Raw genomic sequence first — 23,071 nt, forward strand, 5'->3', positions numbered from 1 at the left:
TCTCTCCCCTTAAACCTACTCTGATTAATTCTGACCATAATCATAGAACAATAGAATAAATAAAAGGAAGATGATGAATTTCAAAAAGAAAACTCTAAATTCTATCCTTACCATTCTATATTAATATTTGTATTTCTCTACATTTGTACTCAAACATCTTTTGGGGTGAGACAACATTGGTGTAAACAAAAGTTGTAGGTATTAGAGCTATTTTACCTTCTACATATCTTTCAGCAAAAATATGTAATCTCTCTAAACCTGTCTCACCTACAAAATGGGGATAATAATATCTACCTTGAAGTACTGTAAGCGTTTTTGTTGTTTTGTTTTCTTTTTAGTGGTGCAGGATTGAACCCAGGGCCTCATACACACTAGGCAAACACTCTACCACTGAACCACGTCACTGGTCCTTTTTGTTTTATTTTGAGACGGGGTCTTGCTAAGTAGTCCAGGTTGGCCTTGAACTCGCCATCCTCCTACCACAGCCCTCAACTTCTCAGATTGCTGGGATTATAGGCATGCATCACTGTGCCAGTCTACCATGAGGATTTAAATACGATAAATTACATGAAACATCCTAACAGAACATGGGAGGTACTCAATATGTTTTGTTTAGAGTAGGCACTAAAATCCATAAAAAGGTTGAAGATTAATGAATGATTGACACTAAGAGAAAAATCCACTGAACCTTAGGGTAAACATTTTCAAAAATTGGTGTAGACTAAAAATTACTGTGTCTTGTCAGTCTTCTCCAAAATTCATACGGACAATATTAAAATAACAACACCTACTGAGCCCTTAGAGGAGCAGTTTTAATCGCCTTTACATTATTTAATTTTCACAACACTTTGAGGATGGCGTTACTTTTTGGAGCCAGGATACAGCTGAGGAACAAAACCTCAGGGGGTTAGGACACTGCCCAAACACGTTGCCTCCAAACTCTTTCTGCTCTGTAATGCCTCCAGAAAAAAACACTGATGGCTCACAGCTAAATCTATCTCCTTAAAGGTGCAAAAAAGCGATAGTCCAACAAGGCAGCGTTCTCCAAGAATGGCACTGCATTTCAGATCAAGTGAGTCAATTGCCGGAAACCCTAAGATTATAGGAAAGACAAGCGTAATTGATACCTTACTCCTGGCAGTGCAATATTCCCCAAGTCCTTAATTACAAACGCAGGTCCACAGACCGCGCCGGCTCTCAGCTGGCGACGCAAAAGAACCGCCAGGAGCCCGTCACACCGCGTTCTAGACTCGTCTGCAACCAAGTCTGTGCCCGACCCTCCTCGGTGCATCTCACCTCCCCTTGTCTAGTCTTGCTCCTCCCACCTCAAAAATGGCCAAATGGGCATTCTAGTGTGGAGAACTTTCGGGGAGACGGAGGGCCGTGGCAGAGGCGCCCCCCAACACACGGATTCAGGGGGAGATGAAGTAGGAACTCGCGAGCCCGGAGCTAGCTCTCGGTGGTAAAAGGACAGAGTAAGCCGTCATTAGCTCAGCTGACGAGAGATCACGTCCGCTCCGCGGGGAGCACAGCACCTCCCAGCCGCCCACTCCAGGCAGGGTCGCCAACGCGAACGCCCAGCGGTCTCCCGGACCCAGCCCCGCAGAATGCCACTCGGCCCTCCGCCCGCCACAGACGCCTCGCCGCAGGTTGCTAGGAGACACGGCCCCGCCGCCTCCTCCAATCAGCACGCATTTCTTTTCGTCCAATCAGAGCAGCCGGGAGGACCGTGGTGAGAGGTGAAAGGTTGCGATGCTAATTGGCGGCCATTTCTCCCGGAGCTCCGCGGTTCGGGCCCTCGGTTAGCTGCTCCAGTCACGAGGGACGGGTTACAGCTGGGTCGGCGGCGAGTAGCCAGCAGCATTCGCCGGTATTCGCGATGGTAAGGAGCAAGAGAACTGCCCGAGAGGGAGGGCGATCAGCCTCGCCGGGCCTGGTGGTGCTTCGCGCGCTTTCCATTCATCCGCGTGAGGCACCGCGCACCGGGTTGCCCGCTTTTTCTCCCTGCTCTGTGGGGTGCAGATGCACGCCCTCCTTCCTACGCCCTTACCCCACGAGATCCCCTGCCTCCTCCTGCCCCTTGGCATCCCGGTGTGAGCTATTCTGGTTGGTTGGGATTACAGGGTCCCGGTAAAACGGAAGCGGGTTTTTACTTTTCACCTGCAGTACCCCGGAATCCGCTTTCATTCCTTGATACTGGGAATCCCAGTCTGTGCAGAAAAATATCGTTGCGATTAAAGTAAGCGCTAAGAAGGAAGCAGACAGAATGCTTTGAGTGGTTACATTGGCTGGTCAGGAGTGGCCTCCTTAGAAGGTGAAATTTAACCTGGAGAGCAGGAGGGAGAGTGTGCCAAGCACAGGGAAAAGGAGCATAGGCACTACGGCCTGAATGCGAGCTTGACCAAGTAGAAGAACTGACAGAAAGCTACCATTGCCTACAAGAATAAGGGTTATAAGGACCTCTTGGATCATATTAAGAGGTTTGATTCCACTCCGAGAGCAATTGGTAGTCGTTGAAGCATTTTAAACAGAGATACATTATTTGATATATACTTTTAAAATACTGGCTTCATGAATATTAAATTGGAGACCCTTTAGTAGGTTACTGCGCAGGTCCTCTGAGATCACGCTGAACATGAGGGTTTAGTAGCTAGTTTTTATGGAGATGATGGATAAAATGATGAGATGCTGTCTGAGTTCACTGGGAGTACTAGTGGTTTGTAGAATAAGTGAACTTTAAAGCGATTGCATTAAGAAACACTACTAAAGATAGAAAGTCAAATTAGCTCTCAGAGTTAAAATGAAAGGCTATCAAGCACAATCTGCCCCCTCGCTTTCTTCTGAAGTCTTGTATTGGGAGCTTTCACTGACAATACCATATTCTTATGTCTTCTTGAGATTAGCTTGTTTGACTTCCCTACTTTTACAAAGGTGGCCTTCCTTGTCTGGAACAGGACTTTTTCCCCCAGGAAGTAACCTCATAACTTATTCTTGGCACCCTTTACATTTCTTTTCATCCCTGGATTGGTTTGGTACCCTTGTGCACAACATTGCAGTATTGCAGTATATATATATATACCTATGATTTGTGTGTATGTAGGGCACATTGCAATATGCAATATAACTGTTTATCTTTACCACCCCCCCACCCCAAGAGGGCAGGGACTCTGTCTTTGTGTGTGTTTAGTGCTGTTACTTTGTTTCTTTAGAGCTTGGAACAGGAATATTGCAGGTATTCATTGTTTCTTAAGCACCTAATGAATATTTTTATTTGATGATTTGAAGGTGAAATTAGCTAACTGGATATTTAAATTTTCCTGATGCTTTTCAATAAATACAAATGAAAATAGGAATTCAAGAGTCTGCTTCATGTGGATATATGAAATATTGATAATTTGTAGAGTAGGTGATGGAAGCTGAGCTAAGGGAAAAGAATCAGTTAAATCTTTTTTTTTGTTCTTTGCACAGAGTTTACCCCTCAATCCCAAACCTTTCCTCAATGGATTAACAGGAAAGCCAGTGATGGTGAAACTCAAGTGGGGAATGGAATACAAGGGCTACCTGGTATCTGTAGATGGCTATATGAACATGCAGGTAAGCTAAAGAGTTATAAAGTTCATAAAATTTTATTTATAATTTTCTTTGCCTTATTTCTCAAGAAGTTTCTAAATTTCTTTGCCTTATTTCTGATGTGACTAATAAGAGTACTTACAATTAAATCGACAAACATAAGCAAAATTTAAGAATAAAGTAAAGGTTAGGGAGAATGTCTGTGATATACTAGGTGAAAGACATGGGATTAAATCCAAATTCAGCCACAGATTTTACTCTTAATAGTTACAAAGTGAGAAGCACTTTGACATTTGAATCAATACTGTTAGGGAAGCACACTAGTTTACTGAAGGAAGCAAAATTTCTCTTAGCTCCGAAATAAAATTTTAAAGTGAAATTCTTCGATCTTTTAATAAGGGCTAAAGGCATAACACCAAAGTAAACCAATAAAAGCACTTCTTCATGGAAAATATGGATCAGCCAGGGAAATTGATAACCTGAATACTTGTCTGTTAAATTATTTTCCATAAATGATTTAGCCAGGGTTATTTTTTATTTTATTTTATTTTTTTTTTTGTAATTTAACTTTTTTAAAATATTTTTTTAGATGTTGATGGACCATTATTTTATTCATTTATTTGTATGCGGTGCTGAGAATCTAACCTAGTGCTTCTCACATGCTAAGCAAGTACTCTACCACTGAGCCACAACCCCAATAATTTTTTAATTGCAGTAAAATGTATATTAAAAATTGGCCACTTTAGGCATTTTCAAATATATAATCAAGTGGCATTAAATACATTCATTGTTATTTAGCTATCACCATCATCTATATCTAGGACTTTTTCATCTATACCCGTTAAAAAATAACCCTTCATTCCTCTGTCCCCCTACCCAGCCCCTGCTAACCACTGTCTTTATACAATTTAGTCAGCCCTCTGTATCTCTGGGTTCCATATCTATGTTTGCAGATTCAGTCAACTGCAGATTGAAAATATTTTGGGGGAAAATTGAGTCGGTACTGATTATGTACAGACATTTTTCCTTGTCATTATTCCACAAACAACAGAGTATAATAACTATTTACATAGCATTTACATTGTGTGAGGTATTATAAGTAATCTAGAGGTGACTTAAGGTATATGTAAGATATGCAGAATATTTGGAGGATATGCATGTTATATGCAAATACTAAGCTTATATATGGGACTTAGGCATCCTCAGATCTGTGGCAGGTGGATTCTGGAACCACCTCTGTAGATTCCAAGGGACAAATGTATTTGTCATTTTCTGTTTGGCTTGTTTCATTTAGCAGGGTCCGTCCATTTTTTGTGACTAATAGTCCACTGTATGGATATATCACATTTTAATTCTCTGACCTATCGATGGATACCTTGGATATTTTCACCTTTGGCTGTTTTGAACTGTGAACTGAATGTATAAATATCTGTTCAAGTCTTGTTTTTTTGCATACACATCCAGAAGTGGAATTTATGTTTAATTTCTAGAGGAATTACCATATTGTTTTCCACAGCAGCTGCATGCATGGTTTTGCATTCTTATCAGCTCTGTATAGGGGTTTGAGTTTATCCATATCCTTGCCACCTGTTAATTTTATGAGGTTTATTTTGTGTGTGTGTGTGTGTGTGTGTGTACACTAATATGCATATCTGTATATGTACATTTATATGTATATATATATGTTCATCTATAGCTATCTTAATGGATATGAAATGATTTCTCATTATGATTTGCATTTCTTTTTGGGCACTTTTTCATGTGTTTATTGGCCATTTGTTTATCTTTGGAGAAATGCCTAATTGTGTCTTTTGCCCATCTTAATTATTTTTTATTTTTTGTCATGTTATTTAGCTGTAGTTTCCACCCAGGTTTTTGAATGTTTCTTAGATGTGGTGAGTCTAAGTACGAAGCCACACCCCCAACCCTAAGTATTCTATTCTTGTAAATAGTCCTAGCATGAGTACTTAGGTAGGCAGAGCTAAGGTTTTTCCTTAAACGTATACCATCTGAATAGGTGATGGTAAGAGCCTCAGAGTTCTTATAGAGCGTGATTTGGTCTGGAAAACTCTTGAAACGGGAGTCATTTACCAAAACTATAGAAAAGTCCAAAAAGCATACCCATTATGATGAAACATTCTGGAATTAGTGATGTTTGTTACACAACTTTGTGAATATACTGAAAACAACTGAGTTGTACAATTTAAAAGAGTGTTTTATGTTACGGAAACTATACTCATTAGAAAAGAAGAATAAATAATATCATCATTTAATATTTGGTCTTGGACTTAATGTAGCTTCCTAGTGAGCCTGCTAGAAAAATGAATCTGAACCATGTTGATATCAGTTTTTGAGTTTATTCACTCACTAAAAATTTTATTGAGTACCCATTATTTTTCTGATATTGTAAATGTACCAATAAATAAAACTAAGTCCCTATTCTCAAAAGTTTGTTTTAGTGGTGAGAGATGATAATGTAATATGATATAATATCAGGTATTATAGACACTGTAAAGAAAAAGCAGAAAAAGGGTGACAGAGCATGCAGTGTTAGATAGGATAGTGTCTCTGAGGAAGAGAATGAAGCCAAGATCAGAATTAGCAACTCAAATAGCTAGGGAAAGAGCATCCCAGTTTGAGCCAAGAGCAAATGTCCTGTAGGCAAGGGTGTGTTTAATTCAAAGTACAGTAATAATGTCAGAGCAGAGAAAGAAAGTTAGGTTGGAATAGTAGCAATGGAGAGCCTTGTAAGCAGCGGTAAGGGCTTTGAATTTACTAAATGATGGAAAGCCTTTGGAGCATTGTTGTGTAATACAGAAACTAAATGTTGGAGAATATGCTAAAAATAATCATCTTTTTTTAAAAATTGGTCTCAATATTTTGGGGGGAGGGTACCAGGGATTGAACTCAGGGACACTCGACCACTGAACCACATCTCCAACCCTATTTTATATTTTATTTAGAGACAGCATCTCACTAAGTTCCTTAGCACTGTGCTTTTGTTGAGGTTGGCTTTGAACTCACGATCCTCCTGCTTCCCCAGCCACTGGGATTACAGGCAGGTGCCACCATACCCAGAGCTCTTAATTATTTCTGATAACTGTTATGTATAAATGAATTGTCTCAACAGCCATATGGTTCAAATGAAACCATATTCTCTGAGTACAGGGGGTTATTTGTTGCTTTTTGTTTTCTACAAGAGAGGCAGTAATATCTAGCAATAGGATTAATTCATTAAAATGTCTTAAATCCCTTGTTACACATTCTCTTAAAACCCTATTTTTCTTTCCCTTGCCCACTTGTAGAGGAAACTTCTCTCTGTTCTTATTCCTTTTGTGAGCTTTAGTTGGCCCTGGTGGTGATTTTTTTTTTTTTTTTAATTACAAGTAAAGTATATAACCTATAAGTAGAAAAAAAAATCTAAAAATTTTGATTTAAAATTAGAAATAAGAGTTCCCTGAAATAACTGCAAAGGTCATTCCTAACTCAACTCTTTAATCTCAACAACTTGTTTTTCCCTGTTTACTAGTAAATAAAAATATTTTCAAAATTCTTACTCAATTCTTTGTTTCTATTAACCACAGCATTTGTATACCCATTTGAACATCTCAGTATGATTTATAATGTTATTATTCTGAGAAAAGTTAATGTCTGCTACTTTAGAACTGAATTTTCTGAAAACTTTTAAATTACAACTTATAAATTGGAGAGTGCCTTCTTTGATTATACTCTTTTGATATTTAATAGAAAGAAATAAATAGAAAGAAATACTACATAACTTGAAAGTTTTAACAACTTCTGTTGAAACAAGCTTTATTACATATTAGTTCCACATTCATGAATGTTAATTTTATTGACTGTTTATAGAGAAACCAAAAAGTACAGTAGTGATAAAAAGGTCATCTGCTAATTATTTAATTATAGGTAAATTTGAGTTGTTGGCATAGAAAGGTCTCAGTTAATAAGTTCTCTCACCAGTATTAGGTGTGTTACAGTGTTTTCCTCCTATGCAATTAAACTAATATATTTCTTTTTATTTAAAGCTTGCAAATACAGAAGAGTACATAGATGGAGCATTGTCTGGACATCTTGGTGAAGTTTTAATAAGGTAATAAACAGCAGTAGTATATGTAAGGAGTTAGTGGTGAGCATTAGAATTAGCACCTCAATTTGAATTACTTTGTTTTAATCACTTAATGTAACATAATATTCTACAACTAGACTTTGATATTGTTAAAATTTGTCAAAGGTAAGATTTAAATACTTCGGAGTTATTCATCCTTAAGTTTTTTTCTAGTGTTAATATTACATTTACTGACTCATAGATGTAATCTTTTTCATTGACTTTAGTTGCAGGAACTTAGTTTTGAATTTTAGTTAAGTCTGGTTGCTAAAAGATTTTTGGTGTACTCATTTTCTAGTACTAGCAAGCCTCCAAATTCTAGTAATTATTTTATGAAAATGTCATTAAGACAAACACATGGTAAAAAATATAAGTACCATAATTAAGCAGGCTTTTTAACAAATCTAAGTGAAGCTTTTTTTTTTTTTTTTTTTAAGAGCAAGAATCATAGTAAGTAAATTTAGCATGCAGTATTTTCATAATGAAAAAATCTAGCAACAGTATTTCAGATCATACAACTTTTGGTTGAAATGACGACTAAATGAACTGTTTCTATTTACAGGTGTAATAATGTCCTTTATATCAGAGGTGTTGAAGAAGAGGAAGAAGATGGGGAGATGAGAGAATAGCAACTTTAATGGGGATTTCTTTATATATATTTCTAGACAATAAAGACTTGTTTTTGTTTTTCACCTTGACTTGTGAACTATTTATATGCAGATATTTACATGCGAAGCTCAAATGTTGAAATAGTTGAAAGTTGATTCACAGAACTAATGCTTTAAAAAGCCACCAAACTTTATATTCCAAGTTGGTTTTCTTCTATAAGCCCAATACTATTTTTTTTCTATAAGGGATAATTATTTATATACTTCAGAATTTTTTATGAAAGTGAATTTCAGCCCTTTTCTTGTTATATATTAACAGACCTTTTAAAGCAAAGTTTTTGAGCCACTTAACATGTAAAGTTAAACATTTTCTTAATATAGACTATTATTTAATAAAACAGTATTAATTCTGTATCAATGTAAGCTAAATAATGCACGTATTATAGCTGAACTTGAAACATCATCTGAAAATTACAATGACTGGAGATAGGGCACAACAGAAATCGTGATCTGACATTTAGGTGGGAGGCATATGCTTTGTTCATTTAAGAGAATAAAGTTTTCTGAACAGAAATTCATATGAAACAAAAATCAGTCTCATGGTTATATTCTGAGACCATAATCTAGTAGATTTCTCTGAAGTTTTAGACCCCTCAAAACTTCTCATTTGTTTTAGTTTTACATTGTTAAATGTATATTCTGTAGTAATAACAGTATGCTATGTGCTTCCCTATAGATATGTTGAGAAAATACATCATTTAAATTCTCATTTTGTCAGAAACGAGCCATTATTATCCTTTAATAGTAATTCAGCTAACTAATTTGGAATATGTATCCTCAACTGAGACAACTCAAAATATAGATATAAATGTTTAGCTATATAAAACAATATGAATAATAAAAAGCTACAAAAACTCTCATTCCTACTACCATATCCTACAGAATATGACCCTACCTTCCTTGAATTGATTAGGACGTTATGTGGGACAAGATTTGCCATTAATGAAAGCCAAAATCTATAAAATTTATGTAAAACATACTGGTAATAAAATGTCTTACTGCTCCTATTCAACCAAAAAAATATTCTTCCTCCAGTGATTTTGTTCTTGTATCTTTGATGAAAATTAGATCATGTTTGCTACCAGATGGAGGTTGTGAACGAAAGGTAAGTCGTCTTCCCATCTGAAACAAAAGAAAAACTACTTACTGTTCTGTAGCATAACCATTTTCTGTTGAAATACGTAAAATGCTAATATTTATATTGGAATACTGTGGTTTAAAATGCTAAATGATCATAGTTAAAAGGCATTCATAACATAGTGGATGTTCAGCATGTTAGGCAAAGTTAGTAGCAGAATGCAGAAGTCAAAGTGATTTTATAGGGAAGTGGGGAGATTTGGGTAAAGCCATCAAACAGCATGTGGTTCCAATATGGCCATCCTAGAAAAAGTACCATGTTGGAGGCCAACATTTCATTTTTAACTAAGTGCCACAGCACTTCATGCTTCCTCCATGGTTAGACAAGATTGCTTTCTTGCCCATCATTTAGAAATCTTTTTGAACAAAAATTTCAGAAAACTGTATACTATTTTTTAAACACCAGTGTTATTGCTGGTTTTTGGAGATGTTACCACCAGGAGAGGTTTAGGGAAAATTTGAGTTCTAAAAAATAACAACCAGAGTGAGATGAATTGAAACTCAGAGCAAGAAAGGTAATTTCACTGGAATTCAGCCTGGATAAATTAGAAGAGTAAGGTATTTTATTTTTGTACCACAGAGGCATTCATGTATTGATACAGCTGGACCTGTTAACAGCAAAACACAAACCTTTTTCTTTGGTTGTGCTACAGCTCTTTCCAGAGCAGCTTTTAGCCTTTCTTCTTGGTACTTTTGTTTTTCTCTCATTTTCTCTTCACGCAACCTGTCACAGGAAGGGAAGAACATTCTTGTATAAAGTACTCTAAAGTCCACAGAAAGTAAAGATATATAATTACTATTTGGCAATGAATTGAATAAATCTGAGATTCCCATAACAATGACTTGGTGGGCTAGGGTTGTGGCTCAGTGGTAGAGCCCTTTCCTTGCACTCGTGAGACACTGGGTTCTGTTCTCAGCACCACATATAAATAAATGAATAAAATAAAGGTCCATCAACAATTACCAATTTAAAAAAAGGTAGCTTTTGAATGTTCAGGTAGATATGAAGAAGAAATCCTATTTACAAGTGGGAAGAAATTCCATTTCCTCATTATGGAACAAGTAAAATCTGCCTAGACCTTGGTCTAAAAGCCAAGCATTCTCAGCATTCCACTATTATTACAGCACTTTCTGAACCATAGCCACTTAAATTAACTTCCAGCTATCCCTTGTCTATCTTAAAACCTTTTTATTTAAGTATAACATCAAGAAGATTATATAGATCACAAGTGTATATAATTCGATGTACACCACAAAAGTGTGATATTCTTGAAATAAGACCAATAAATGTTACTTATCTTACTCTCTTTTAGGGTTTTTGTGAGGAAAAAGATTCAAATAGAAATAGTCTAGTACACAGCTTGGTGCAGAATAGGCACCAAGTGCTAGTTGCTTTATGAATTTGTATGATTGTATCCAAAGTGTAAGACGATATACTGATATATCTGTATATAAACTTGATATACAAAACACTTTTTAATCCAGAATTGGATATTATTCTAGGTACTTTGAAACCATGGAGAAAATCAAGTAAAATCATTATTAATACAAATGAAAATAATTGGAATTTGATTTGTGTATCACGGCTGCAAATAAGTTGTAATTGCACTTTAAAGAGAATACATTTACTACTGTAGAGAACATGCATAGTGAGGTCACCTTACAGAAAGTGATCCTCCATTTAGATTTTCATGTTTGCTTTATATTCAATAAGATCTCATTAGGTTCACCTTAATATATTCTAGACTTCACTTTTATATGGTAGAAACAATATGCCCCATACACCAGTAATGTAGTACATAATAGAAAAAAATCTAATATTAATGACTATATTAGAGAGCTTACTATGTGCCAAGCATGTTTGCTGCTTTTGTATGAATTGATTCTCACATCAACCCTCTAAGTACCATTATTACTGCCATTTGACAGATGAACAATCTAAACAGGATATACTGCCTACCTAATATTGCAACATTGTAAACAGTTGGATCTGAACTCAACCCAACAGCCAGGCTTCATGGCCATGCTTGGAGTGGTAGTACCATCCTGCCTCCTAGTGTGCTTTTTGCTACATGAACATTATCCCATTTATAAACATTCCTACATGCCACCGTACACAGGCAATAATGCTATAATAATCAATGCATCAACAGTATGTACTTAAAATTCTTATTTAACTTGGTGTAGAAATCTGTAAATTTGGATAGGGGGTCGGGGGTTTCAGGGACAGGCCTCATGAGGTTGTTTTGAGGAATAAATGAGTTACTGGGTAAGTGTTGGCAGTTATGCACTGAGGGAAACCCTCCTTGTGTGGCTGGCTCTGACTTTTTCAAGCAATTCTTTATCTTCCTATAGTTTTCCAATGAAAGGCTCCTAATTCTGTGCCTTGTGTCCTTTACCACAAGTACAGTTCTTCCACATGACAGCTCTAAAGAAATGTTTAGAGTACTTCCTGTGCAGATCTTCTGTGAAGATTCGTGTTTCCATGCTGAAAGGACCCACTTGCCCATCCCAAACTGTTCCCCTGGCTTCTTTCCTTCACAGTGCTCATTACCATTGGTAATAAGAACATCTATTTCCTAAGAATATGTGATGTAAGTGTCTCCCACACCAAATAATAGTTCTGTGAGACTGGTAAGGCTGGATTTGACCCCTCCAGTGCATCTCTGTGTGGCATCCTTGCCATCTGAGATTTGCTCAATGTGTGATCCAAGCAAAAGCAGTCTCTCATTAACAATATACTCCTAGACAGTGACTATACTTTTGTCGCCGCTCCTTCTGTTTTATCCTCTCGATTGCATCCACACTTTCTTTGGGGATGGATTCGATGAGGTCGCTCAATTCCACCAGTCGAGACTCTACTTTGACCAGCTTTTGAACTGCATTCAGGCTGCCAACCTCAGCATCTCCAATGCAGACTTTATATACTTGATTAATTTTTTTACTAAGTGAATCTATCAGTTTTTCCTGAGATTGAAAAGAAAAGAAAGCAGGAAACATCACATCACTATTTGGTTGCTCATTTGATAAAATCAAATTCCGTTTTACTATGTTACAATGAAAAATCCTTCATATACCAGTATGTATATACCAGTTTTATCTTTCTATTCTTTATTGGTGTTGGGGACTAAAAGGTATGTTCTACACACCCCAGTCCCTCAATGTTTCCTTTTCATAAAGGAAAATGTTAATATGACCTAGATCAGTGAGAAAAGGCAGCAAGGATATTTATATCACAATATATAGTCAGATCAACGTTGCAACACTTTGGATTTTCTCAAAATACAGTTAGATATAAAAATTGCTAAAACTATAATCATTCTGACAGTTTATTTGTATATACCTTATCTCCCCCTTCTAGACTGCAAGCATCTCAAAGGCAGGAGCAACTTGTATTTAAAACAGCACTGTGCACAGCACTATACACTTAATCTTCGCTGAGTAAATGAATGCATTCTCTCTTGCAAGCAAAACAGATTCCTAGGCTGCTGGCCTACCAGAGCTCTTTTAGGAGATTAATTTCTATGCTTGTCATTGGGAAGCTATTGCCATATTCCAGTCTAAATAAGCTTAGGCCAAACCTTGCTGATCCCTGTACTTCACCACTGTGCCATTTTAACTGTTGGTAGAGATAGATGCTTGAGTTGGTTGGTAACTTGTTTTAGGACCATAAGATAATTGTCCTTCTCCTTCTCCACCATTAACCTGGGATTTGCAGCTAAGAGGACCTCAAGAAACTGCTGGGCAAGGTAGACCACTCTCTAGGTAGCCTCCTGCCCCAAATCTCACTTCTGCTCAAGAAGATGAGAATCACCATAAAGCCAAAAACAAATGACACACTCAAGACAGACGTGGCTCCTAGAGCCCGGGAAAACCCCTCCTGGAAATGCAGGTTCCCTGCACAGCCACCAGCACTGAGGCAAAGACTGAACTAAACTGGACCTTAACAGCTTGTCTCTCCCACCTCCTAGTTCAGTGATCCCTTCCATAGTCCTGTTTATCATAAAGCTCCTTTTTCTCCCCCTCTCTAAATACTTACTTCTTATTTATATTAAAAATGATCTTTACAAAAAACTTGGAGAAATACAAAATGTAAAAGAAGCAAAAAAGTTCTGTTTTCCATAAAGTCCCCTTTTCCCCTCTCCCTAAAATAATGTTTCCTATTTATATAACAGCACATTCCATTTAGAAACTTTGGAGACATACAGAAAAATATAAAAGAAAAAAAACATTGCATATTGGGGCTGAAATACTAACCACTGCACATGAACAAACATTCTTGCTGGGGCTGGGGTTGTAGCTCAGTGGTAGAGCACTTGCCTAGCACGTGTGAGGCACTAGGTTCAATCCTCAGCACCACATAAAATAAAAAAGTATTGTGCCTATCTACAACTAAAAATGATATTTTAAAAAATTCTTTGAATATAAATCATTAAAACAAAAATACAAGGTATTTTAAAATATACATTGAATATTTGTTTTGAGAAAAAGCAACTTTCATAGGAGAATAATGGTTGATGGACATTTCTAAATGAGTCCCCCTACAAATTTAAGAAACAGATGGACAGTGACATTTCAGGGTATCTTTTTCCTCTCACTTTTTTTTTTTTTTTTTTAAGTTCTATTATCAAACAGAAAAAGAAAAGACAAGAAAAAAGTTCTTAAAATAACAAGAACAGCATTAAGAAATAAGAGGGAATGAGATTAAGGAAAATAAATTATATATGAAAAAGAGATTGAGGGCCTGGCCTTACAGATCCAAAGGGCAAAAGAAAGAATACAAGGCAGAAAGGCCAACGAGTGACAAAATGACATGTAAGCAGATTCCTGGAACTGCCACCAGATGGCAGGCCCAGCACAGAGTACCTTGGAGGAAGACATCGGGGATTGGGGGACAGGAGGTTCCTTGGAAAGCACACTAATGATTTGTGCACTTTTAAAATGTTATGTTGTGCTTAAATTTTCATTTTAAAAATAAAATGGAATCAAGGAAAAAATGTTCGTGGCTTGAGCACAGTTAATTTGGCAGTTTTGAAAGAATAAGATATTCATTTTACAGTTATAGCTTCAAAGTAATGTTAACTTATGGATATCAAAATTAGGTGTGTTGCTTATACCTGTTTCAGCTGGAAAGAAACTTTGTTTATGTTTGTGGTACTGGAGATTGAACCCAGGGCTGCACATACTAGGCAAGCACTTTACCACTGAGTACATCCTCAGCCCTTTTTATTTTTTATTTTGAGACATGGTCTCATTAAGTTGCTTAGGGCCTATGTTGCCTAGGCTGGCCTAGAACTTGTGATCAGGAGGCTGCCTCAGGCTCCTGAGTAGCTGGGATTACAGGCATGTTCCAGGACACCTGACTGGAAAAAATATTATGTGCTACTATATTTATTCATTGGTTTTGTACATTTTGAGATCTGACAGAATGGGGTTGGAGAAATAGTAGAATTCTAAGGGGAAGGAATTTCCCTTTCAACTTTCCTGTTCCTCCTCTTCCCCACCCCACACTTCTGTCTCTGGGAGACTAGGATTATTAGCCTCATAATAAAATTTGATATGGATGTCAAATTTATACTTGTGACCAAAATGTTATGGATAATCCTAAAGAGTAATTTTCAGACCAATTCTCCCTGGTCTTTTTAGGAATCTGGTTGCCTCAGTGTTGAGTATTGAAAATGCCTCTTTTTTCATAGTTGCCTTCAACTTTGATGGAAAGGGTTGCCTTGGGGTGGGGGTGGGGTAGATATCACATTTATCAAACTTTTTGTATGCCCCTCAGCTTTAGAATTACTTAACACAGTTGAAGAGTGGAAGGGACCCAAGCGTCCATCAAACGATGAATGGGAAACAAAATATGTAGACACAATGGATTATTTTTCAGGTTTAAAAGGAAATGTACATGCTACATGAATGAGCCTAGAATACATAACACAGTGAGAAATAAGCTCACACCAAAGGACAGACATTGTGCCTTTCCATTTTATGAGGTCCCTAGAAGTGTCAATTTATAGAGACAAAAGAGAATGGTATTGCCAGGGTCTGGGGAGGGGAGGAATGGAAAGTCAGTGGTTAATGAGTAAAGCGTTTCACTTTTGCAAGATGAAAGAGTTCTGGAGATGGGTTGTAAAACAGTGGGGATATACTAAACACTACCGAACTATACATTTAAAAAAATTTTTTTTGTAGTTGTAAATGGACAGAATGCCTTTATTTTATTTATTTATTTTTATATGATGCTGAGGATCAAACCCAGTGCCTCACACATGCTAGGTGAGTGCTCTGCTACCGAGCTACAGCCCCAGCCCGAATTATACATTTTAAAATGGTTAAGATGTTAAATTTTCATCATTGAAATGATGAAAAATTTCTGAAAATAGTGGTGATAGCTACACAATGAGGATATACTTAATGCCATTTGTGTTCACACTTAAAAAGGTTAAATGGTGGAGTTTATGTTTATTTTACCACCATAAAAAATGGCTAATAAAAAACAACATTAAGGAACTGGAAGGTAGCATCACTACAGCTCTTGCTCTAGCCATGATGACCTCATCTCCCCTTAACTCATGACACCGTAACACCCTCGGGAATGTATGTGTGAAGAAGCCATGAACAGTTTTCACTTCTGTAAGCCTGCCCACCTGTAGGTTGGGAAGGATAGTCACCTATTTCTGATGCAGTTTCCCCAAATTTACCTGTCTGAAAAGTTGATTCATAGCCATAGACGTGTCATTAGTCCCACGTGCTAGCTTTGACTTATTTTTTTTTTTAATTTCACTTGAGGTTTTTACAAGGAAACCAATGTGAGATGGAATTTGCTGTGGGTTTAAAAACTAACTGAATTACTCATTCAACAGACATTTATTGAGCATCGACTTTATGGGGACACGGTTCTGAGCTAAGGAGAATAAGAGGATCCTTGCTTGAGGGACTTGCAGCCAGTTAGGAGAGATGAACCTGTCAATAAATAAGTGTACGAGTATGTGTCACGGGTGCTGTGATGATGTGCTGTGATGATGAGCTTTTCTATTCAACACCAGAGAGGCTGAATTCTGTTACAGGCTCAGTGTTGGGCCAATTTTCTATTCCTCTATTAGACACGTTTGCTCCTTGAATTGCCACCAAAATGATCACAGGCAGTGAACTACTTTGTTACGTATATGCTCTGACATAAAGAAATGTTATCTGTAGGGGAAACCTCGATGTCATATTTTGTAATAATTAGAGCAATGTTTTAAGGGAAATTCAATGCCAATTGGAATGATTCCTACCTAGTAAATTGGCTATCATACACTGGCAAGATAATTACAAAATAAAATGACCATAGGGTAAGAACGATTACCTGAGCTTCCGAGTTAAATTCTCCAAAACTAAAGAGCCTGGACCTCAGTTCCAATTCTGCTGCTTTTTCCTCTTCTCTCACACAGTTAGCCTTAAGCATTTCCTTGTGCTCCACCAGGAAGTCGATGTTGCTATTTCTATTGCAAAAGAAGAAAGAGCCTGGTCTGTAACTTGCGGGTTGGTGAGATAACCAACAGGGGCTTTGACACTTATTCTGAATCATGTGTCAATATCCTGTGCCTAGCAAGCCAAACTGAAGACTTTGCTGAAGTACACCCAGCAAGGTACAATGAGGAAAAGAAATGCTCATTTAATTGCTGCTTTCCAGAAAGGCATTTTCTCCCCCTCACCTACATTTGTGGTTTTCCTCTGGTCCTACAAATAGAGGGTGGCAGAGCCCAAGCTGTGGTGTCACCTGCTGTGCAAGGGTCTTCAAACCCGAGAACTTCAGCACAGCTGGGGAGACATGGGAAGAGCAACTCCTGGCTCACCTGTTCTTAGCTTCTTACTTCTGAACAAATGCACTTGTTCTGAAGCTAAATGCAGTGTGACCTGTCATTTAAAAAGATTTTCATCTTCAGGCCCAGAAAACTGTTCCAAGAAGGTTTCACATATTTTTATAATAGGTAGATATCAAAGCCTATTCTCTCTGACCTGAAGCTCTTTTTCAAAACTATAATAATATAAAATACTAGGGTAGGAAAGAATTTTGTGAGTTATTACATCTATCTCCCTCTCCTGACATAAATACCTCTAGAACAGCCCTGATGTATGGATAATATACTACGAAATGATACAATATTAAATATTAAATTATTATTAAATTATGTTGAATCACAGTCAGAGAAAATGCATTGATTAGCATCCAAAACATGATTTGATTAAGGAAATGACGGCTGGCCAGATGATAAGGTGAAAACTATACTGGGCAAAATAAGGCAGCAGGTACCATTTTAATTGTTTTTGGTGCCCTAAACTATTTTTATTATTAGAAGGAAAAGTACTTTGACAGATGAAAGGAAGTAGGGACAAAATTTTGCAAAAGCCAGTCTGCTCTGTGTAAGCACAGCTTCTGCTTTTTATGCCCACAAGGAGAGCTACTATGAATGATCCAGCCTAAATCCCAGGAGCCGTGAGGTGAGGACCAGCCGCATGAAGCCTCTGGTCGGAGAGTCTAACAGGAATCCAGACCTGCTTGTCTTGAGTGACTTACACCTTATCATGTATGACTTTCTCTCTTTTTTTCACATCTTCGAGATTTTCATCTACATCTTGGGAATATTGGACCAAAGTGAGATTCTGCTCTTCCAGTTCTGTGAGGACTTGAAGTAACTCTTCCGGTTCCTTGAAATAAAGCTCTGGCTCCTGACCAAGCAACAACAGATAATAGAATTCACTTACAAAAGTGGCCCCCTCTCCCCTGGCCCCACCACACCCCGCTGCTCCCCAGGCCAGAGACCAGTCCTCAACACAGGGCCTCTAGGGGACGGTCGGGAGCCCGACTGTGGCGACTGTTCTGATTGTGAGGGAGACACGGGTAGAGAATAGTAGGTGCCTCATGTTATCTCCAAGTGAGAGCTGGGTCTCAGGAAGAGGCCATTTGGGTGTTGCGGGAGAGATGAGAGCCATTAGGGAAAGGGCAAGAGGAGGAGGGTCAAGGAAAAAAAGAAGGAGGCCAAGGCCAGGCAAGGGAGAGGGAATAGAGGAGAGCAAATGGAGGCTAAGTGAAGGTCACTTTCTTCCCACATTATAATTGTTTCATATTTTCCAAAATTTTAGGAATAAGTATATATTACTTTAAGTAAATATTAATTTTTTAAAGAATAAGTATATATATTACTTTTTTTACACAAATGACTTGGGTATCTGCACATCCATGTTCAACATTATTTACAACAGCTAAGAGGCGGAAATGCCCATGGATGAATGAATGGACAAGGGAAATGTATATATATATATATATACAAAGGAAAATTATTCAGCCTTTAAAAAGAGGGAAAGCCTGTCCTATGCTACAACATGGATGGATGTTGGGGACATTTTGCTAAGTGAAATGGGCCAGTCACAGAACAACAAACACCATATGATTCCACTTTTATGAGGTATCTAAAGCAGCCAATCTCTCAGGAAGAATGATGGTTGCCAGGGGTTGGGGGAGAGTGGAAAGGGAGGTGGTTCAATGGGTTTGGAGTTTCAGTTCTGCAAGATGAAAGAGTTCTAGAGGTTTGTTGTACAATGCACATGTAGCTAGCACAACACCACTGTGCACTTTAAAGGGGTCCAGATGCTAAATTCCACGTCATGTGTTTTTAAACACAGTTTTTAAAACTGATGGAGGATTGCAGGTTCAAAGTCAGCCTCAGTAACTTAGTGAGGCCCTGAGCAACTTAAGGAGAGCCTGTCTCAAAACAAAAAAAAATGAAAAGGGCTGAGGATGTGGTTCACTGGTTAAGTGCACCCTTGGATTCAATCCCTGGTACCCACCTCCAACATAGAAAGGAGGACAGGTGTGTTAGGTATAACAAAGAATGGTGATTTTTATTTCAATTCCTTTTGAGTTTCTGTGGTTCTATTTTAGGTGAAGTAAGCTCAAAATCAATTTTGCAGAAGTATTTTGTTGAAAGCCTATTTATTTTGTGGTTTAGCTACCCAATATAGCTGAAGCCCGAATAAAATGATAAATGATCAGAAAGAATCTGTTTACAGAAAGGTTGTAAATTATATATCTCCCCCTAAATTATTACCTTCTTCTTTTTTTTTTTTTTTTTTTTTTTGTGGTGCTGGGGATTGAACCCAGGGCCTGGTGCATACCTTCTGATGCACATTTTATTTCTCTTAGATGGTCTGATGTCAAGGATAGACCATATATTCAATTGAAGAATGGTTTCAATATTCTATTTCCTTCTGGAAAATGTTATGGAATAGTAATTCCAAAAGAAGAAATGGGCGTCTATATGTTTTACAAGACATGACCCATAAATCAAGAAATGTCATCTGTTACCAGATCCAAGTCAATGTCTTCATCTAGAAAGAACTCCAGACTGTCTTCGGAGCTGATACTGTCAGGCCGGCTGCCAAAGATAAAAAGAAGAAAATGTCTGATTTCTGAGCCTTTTTTTTTTTTTTATCAACGGCTTTGCTTTCATTTCTCAATTGTCTTTGAAACCTAACTGTAACATAGTTCTTTTCAATAGCCTGTTTAGCCTTTTTTTTTTAATTGTACATAACACAATACCTTTATTTTTTTGTATTTATGTGGTGCTTCACACATGCAAGGCAAGCGCCCCGCAGAGCCACAACCCCAGCCCCCTCTTTAGCCTTGGAGGGAACTGATTATTGCAGGAATCAGTGGATTCTAGGAGTATGCAAAGAACGTTGGACTCAGTCCCAGACAGGCTCACAAATGCAGGGAGGCCACGTACTATAGGGTACCAATCATTTGAGTTGCAGCTATGACGTAACTTCTAAAAAAGAAACACATGACCACCTACACTGCCAGATCTCTTCTGTTATATCCAATAGGACCAACATAGGATTTTGAAATATAGTTTTGAAACATGTGCTCTGGTACTCAAAACAAAACTTGTATCACATTTTGTTGAGTAGCCCAAAGACAACTATCTTTTTAAGAGTAGATTTTTTAAAAAATAGAGCTTTATAGTGATATGTAGTAGTTGGGTTCATCCCAATAAACTCCTACATGCATGGAATTCCATTTCATTTCATGATTTCCCCTTAACTCTTCCCCCGTCCTCCCTTCACTCCTCTGTTCTTCTTTCTCCACTAGATTTCTTTTTGCTCATCTATTTATTTATATTTGCTTTTTTTATTTATGCATAAAGGTGAAATCCCCTGGGGTATATTTAGATGCACATAACATGACTTTTAAAGAATTCATTCTGCATTGTCTTCTCTTACCCATTCCTTCACTCTGCTTGAAGAGCAGATTTTACTTTTTAAAATATTTTCTGATCACCAGGTATGGTGGCACATGCCTGTAATCCCAAGGACTTGGAAGGCTGAGCAATAGGATTGCAAGTTGTAGACCAGCCTCAACAACTTAGCAAAGCCCTAAGCAAATTAGTGAGACACTGTCTCAAAATAAACAATAAGTGGTACATATACACAATGGAATATTACTCAGCCATAAAGAAGATTGAAATTATGGCATTTGCTGGCTAATGAATGGAATTGAAGACTATTATGCTAAGTGAAATAAGCCAATCCCAAAAAACCAAAGGCCGAATGTTCTCTTCGATATGCGAATGCTGACTCAAAATAAGCAGGTTGGGGTGTGGGGTGGAGAGGTGGATGTTCACCAGATTGGAGGGGGAGGGAATGAGAGAAAGAGAGAGAAGATGGGAATTAAAAAGACAGTAGGATGAATCAGACCTAACTTTCCTATATTCATATATGAATACACGACCAGTGTAACTCCACATCCTGTACAACCATAAGAATGGGAAGTTATATGCCATGTATGTATGATAAGTCAAAATACATTCTGCTGTCATGTATAACAGAAAAGAATAAATAAAAACTTTTTAAAATGAAAAATAGAAAGGCCTGGGGATGTGGCTCAGTGGTTAAGCACCCCTGGGTTCAATCCCTAATAACCCCCGCACCAAAATATATATTTCTTCTGATCAGGGTGAGAAATACTGGTTAGGGGGATGGGCAGTGAGATACATCCTTAGAGAATAATTATGTGATTTAGAAAAGGGGAAAAAATCCTCCAAGAAAAATGAATTGAAAATGACAGGAATATTAACGTGACAGGATTGGGGAGGGGTCAGGTGGCTGCGATCTAGGTAGTTCACATTGGTGGAAGCTGTGGTGGTGGAAAAGATAAATGAGTGCACAGCAGCAGCTTAGGGAACGTGTAAGAATGAAATGACTGGAAGCAAGGGCAGGAAGAGCCGTGGGAGCCAACAGACACGAGAAGAGACCCCTGACATCTGTAGCCTGGGAACCCAGAATCATGGAGGCAGCCCACAGAAAGAAAATGATTGAAGGATGAGACAAGAAAAAAATTAATAATGTACTTTGCTCATGCTGCGTCTGAGGGGACAGCAAACCCACCTGGAACTGCCTCTCCCTGCCCCCCCATTTTTTTTGTAGTTGTGTATGGACAGTTTTTTTTTTACACCTCTATTTTGTTTGTTTATTTTCACGTGGTGCTAAGGATCGAACCCAGCGCCTCACACATGTTAGGCAAGTGCTCTGCCACTGAGCCGCAGCCCCAGCCCTGGAGCCGTCCTTTGAGAGGTGTGAGGAAACAGAGGAAGGTCCCTGGTAGTGAGGTGACTATTTAGGAAATGTCCTTGGCAAAACCATTCCATAGACTGTCCCCTTCTCCTTTTTTTTTTTTTATTTTCCCCCTGGGTTCAGAAACACCACTTTCTAATCAATCTCTTCTCACTTCTCAGAAGCGTGTGACCTTTTGGGGTTCCTCTCCTACATAAATAAATATCTGTTGCTCCTCGGCTTTCTTCCCCTCTTAGTGAACCCAGGAGGGGTGACCTCATTCTCTGCCATGGATCCAACTATTGCTAATGCTCTAACGACTCCCTCATCTCAAGGTCTTTTTCTTGAGCTCTCGGCTTCAATGTCTGTCCTCCAATTGGACATCAATATCCACCTGACTGTCCCCAAAGGAGCTAGAACCAACACATTCAAAAATCCCACCCTCCTCTTCCTCTCCAGGCCTGTGGCTCCTCCTGTGCTCCCAGTATCACTGAATGGCAGGCCGTGTGCCCGGTGACCATGCTGGAAACCTGAGAGTTATCGTTAGTCGTTCTCTTCCACACACTTCTTCAATCTTTATGCACCTCTCAAGAGTCCTGCCAATGTCTGTCCCAGCCTGTCCTTCATTCCCACTGCCATGTCTGGCTTAGACAGCTCCTCTTCTCTTATCTGAATTGTGACAACAGGCTTCCCACGGCCCCTGCTACCTCTATCTCTGCCCCCACCATTTCTTGCTCCATGATACCACCACATCCATCTCTCTAAAACGCAAATCTGGTTGAATCTGTGCCACACTCTTGCTTCAAACTCTCAGTGGCTCCCCAGGGCCCGTGGGACAAAGGCCGACTCCTGAGGATGGCATCCCCACTGCTCACGGTGCGGTGCCCATCTATCCCTCCACTCTCTCTGCCTTTCACCCTGGGGCTCAGCCATTCTGTCACCTGGGCTGGAAAGGCCTGCCCTCCGGGAGCTTGACTTCATC

General features: G+C 38.4%; 2 protein-coding genes across 2 annotated transcripts in view; one reads left to right on the plus strand and one right to left on the minus strand.

Moving 5' to 3' along the window:
* The first annotated feature begins 1,751 nt into the window (after positions 1 to 1,751).
* On the plus strand, positions 1,752 to 8,385 carry Snrpf (small nuclear ribonucleoprotein polypeptide F). Its single transcript, XM_076853219.1, has 4 exons — positions 1,752 to 1,882; positions 3,469 to 3,594; positions 7,614 to 7,678; positions 8,256 to 8,385. The coding sequence occupies exons 1-4, from the start codon at positions 1,880 to 1,882 to the stop codon at positions 8,320 to 8,322; spliced, it is 261 nt and encodes an 86-aa protein (XP_076709334.1). The 5' UTR covers positions 1,752 to 1,879; the 3' UTR covers positions 8,323 to 8,385.
* Positions 8,386 to 9,369: 984 nt separating this feature from the next.
* The window catches only part of Ccdc38 (coiled-coil domain containing 38), a 38,173-nt gene continuing 24,471 nt past the window's right edge, over positions 9,370 to 23,071 (minus strand). The window contains exons 9-14 of the mRNA XM_076855416.1: positions 19,844 to 19,913; positions 18,056 to 18,207; positions 16,844 to 16,979; positions 12,260 to 12,465; positions 10,129 to 10,222; positions 9,370 to 9,483 (exon numbers count right to left, since the gene is read on the minus strand). Coding sequence (XP_076711531.1) covers positions 9,370 to 9,483; positions 10,129 to 10,222; positions 12,260 to 12,465; positions 16,844 to 16,979; positions 18,056 to 18,207; positions 19,844 to 19,913 — 772 coding nt within the window. The remainder of the gene's footprint in view (positions 9,484 to 10,128; positions 10,223 to 12,259; positions 12,466 to 16,843; positions 16,980 to 18,055; positions 18,208 to 19,843; positions 19,914 to 23,071) is intronic.

The sequence above is a fragment of the Callospermophilus lateralis genome, chromosome 4 (assembly GCF_048772815.1).
Source record: "Callospermophilus lateralis isolate mCalLat2 chromosome 4, mCalLat2.hap1, whole genome shotgun sequence".
Lineage (NCBI taxonomy): Eukaryota > Metazoa > Chordata > Mammalia > Rodentia > Sciuridae > Callospermophilus > Callospermophilus lateralis.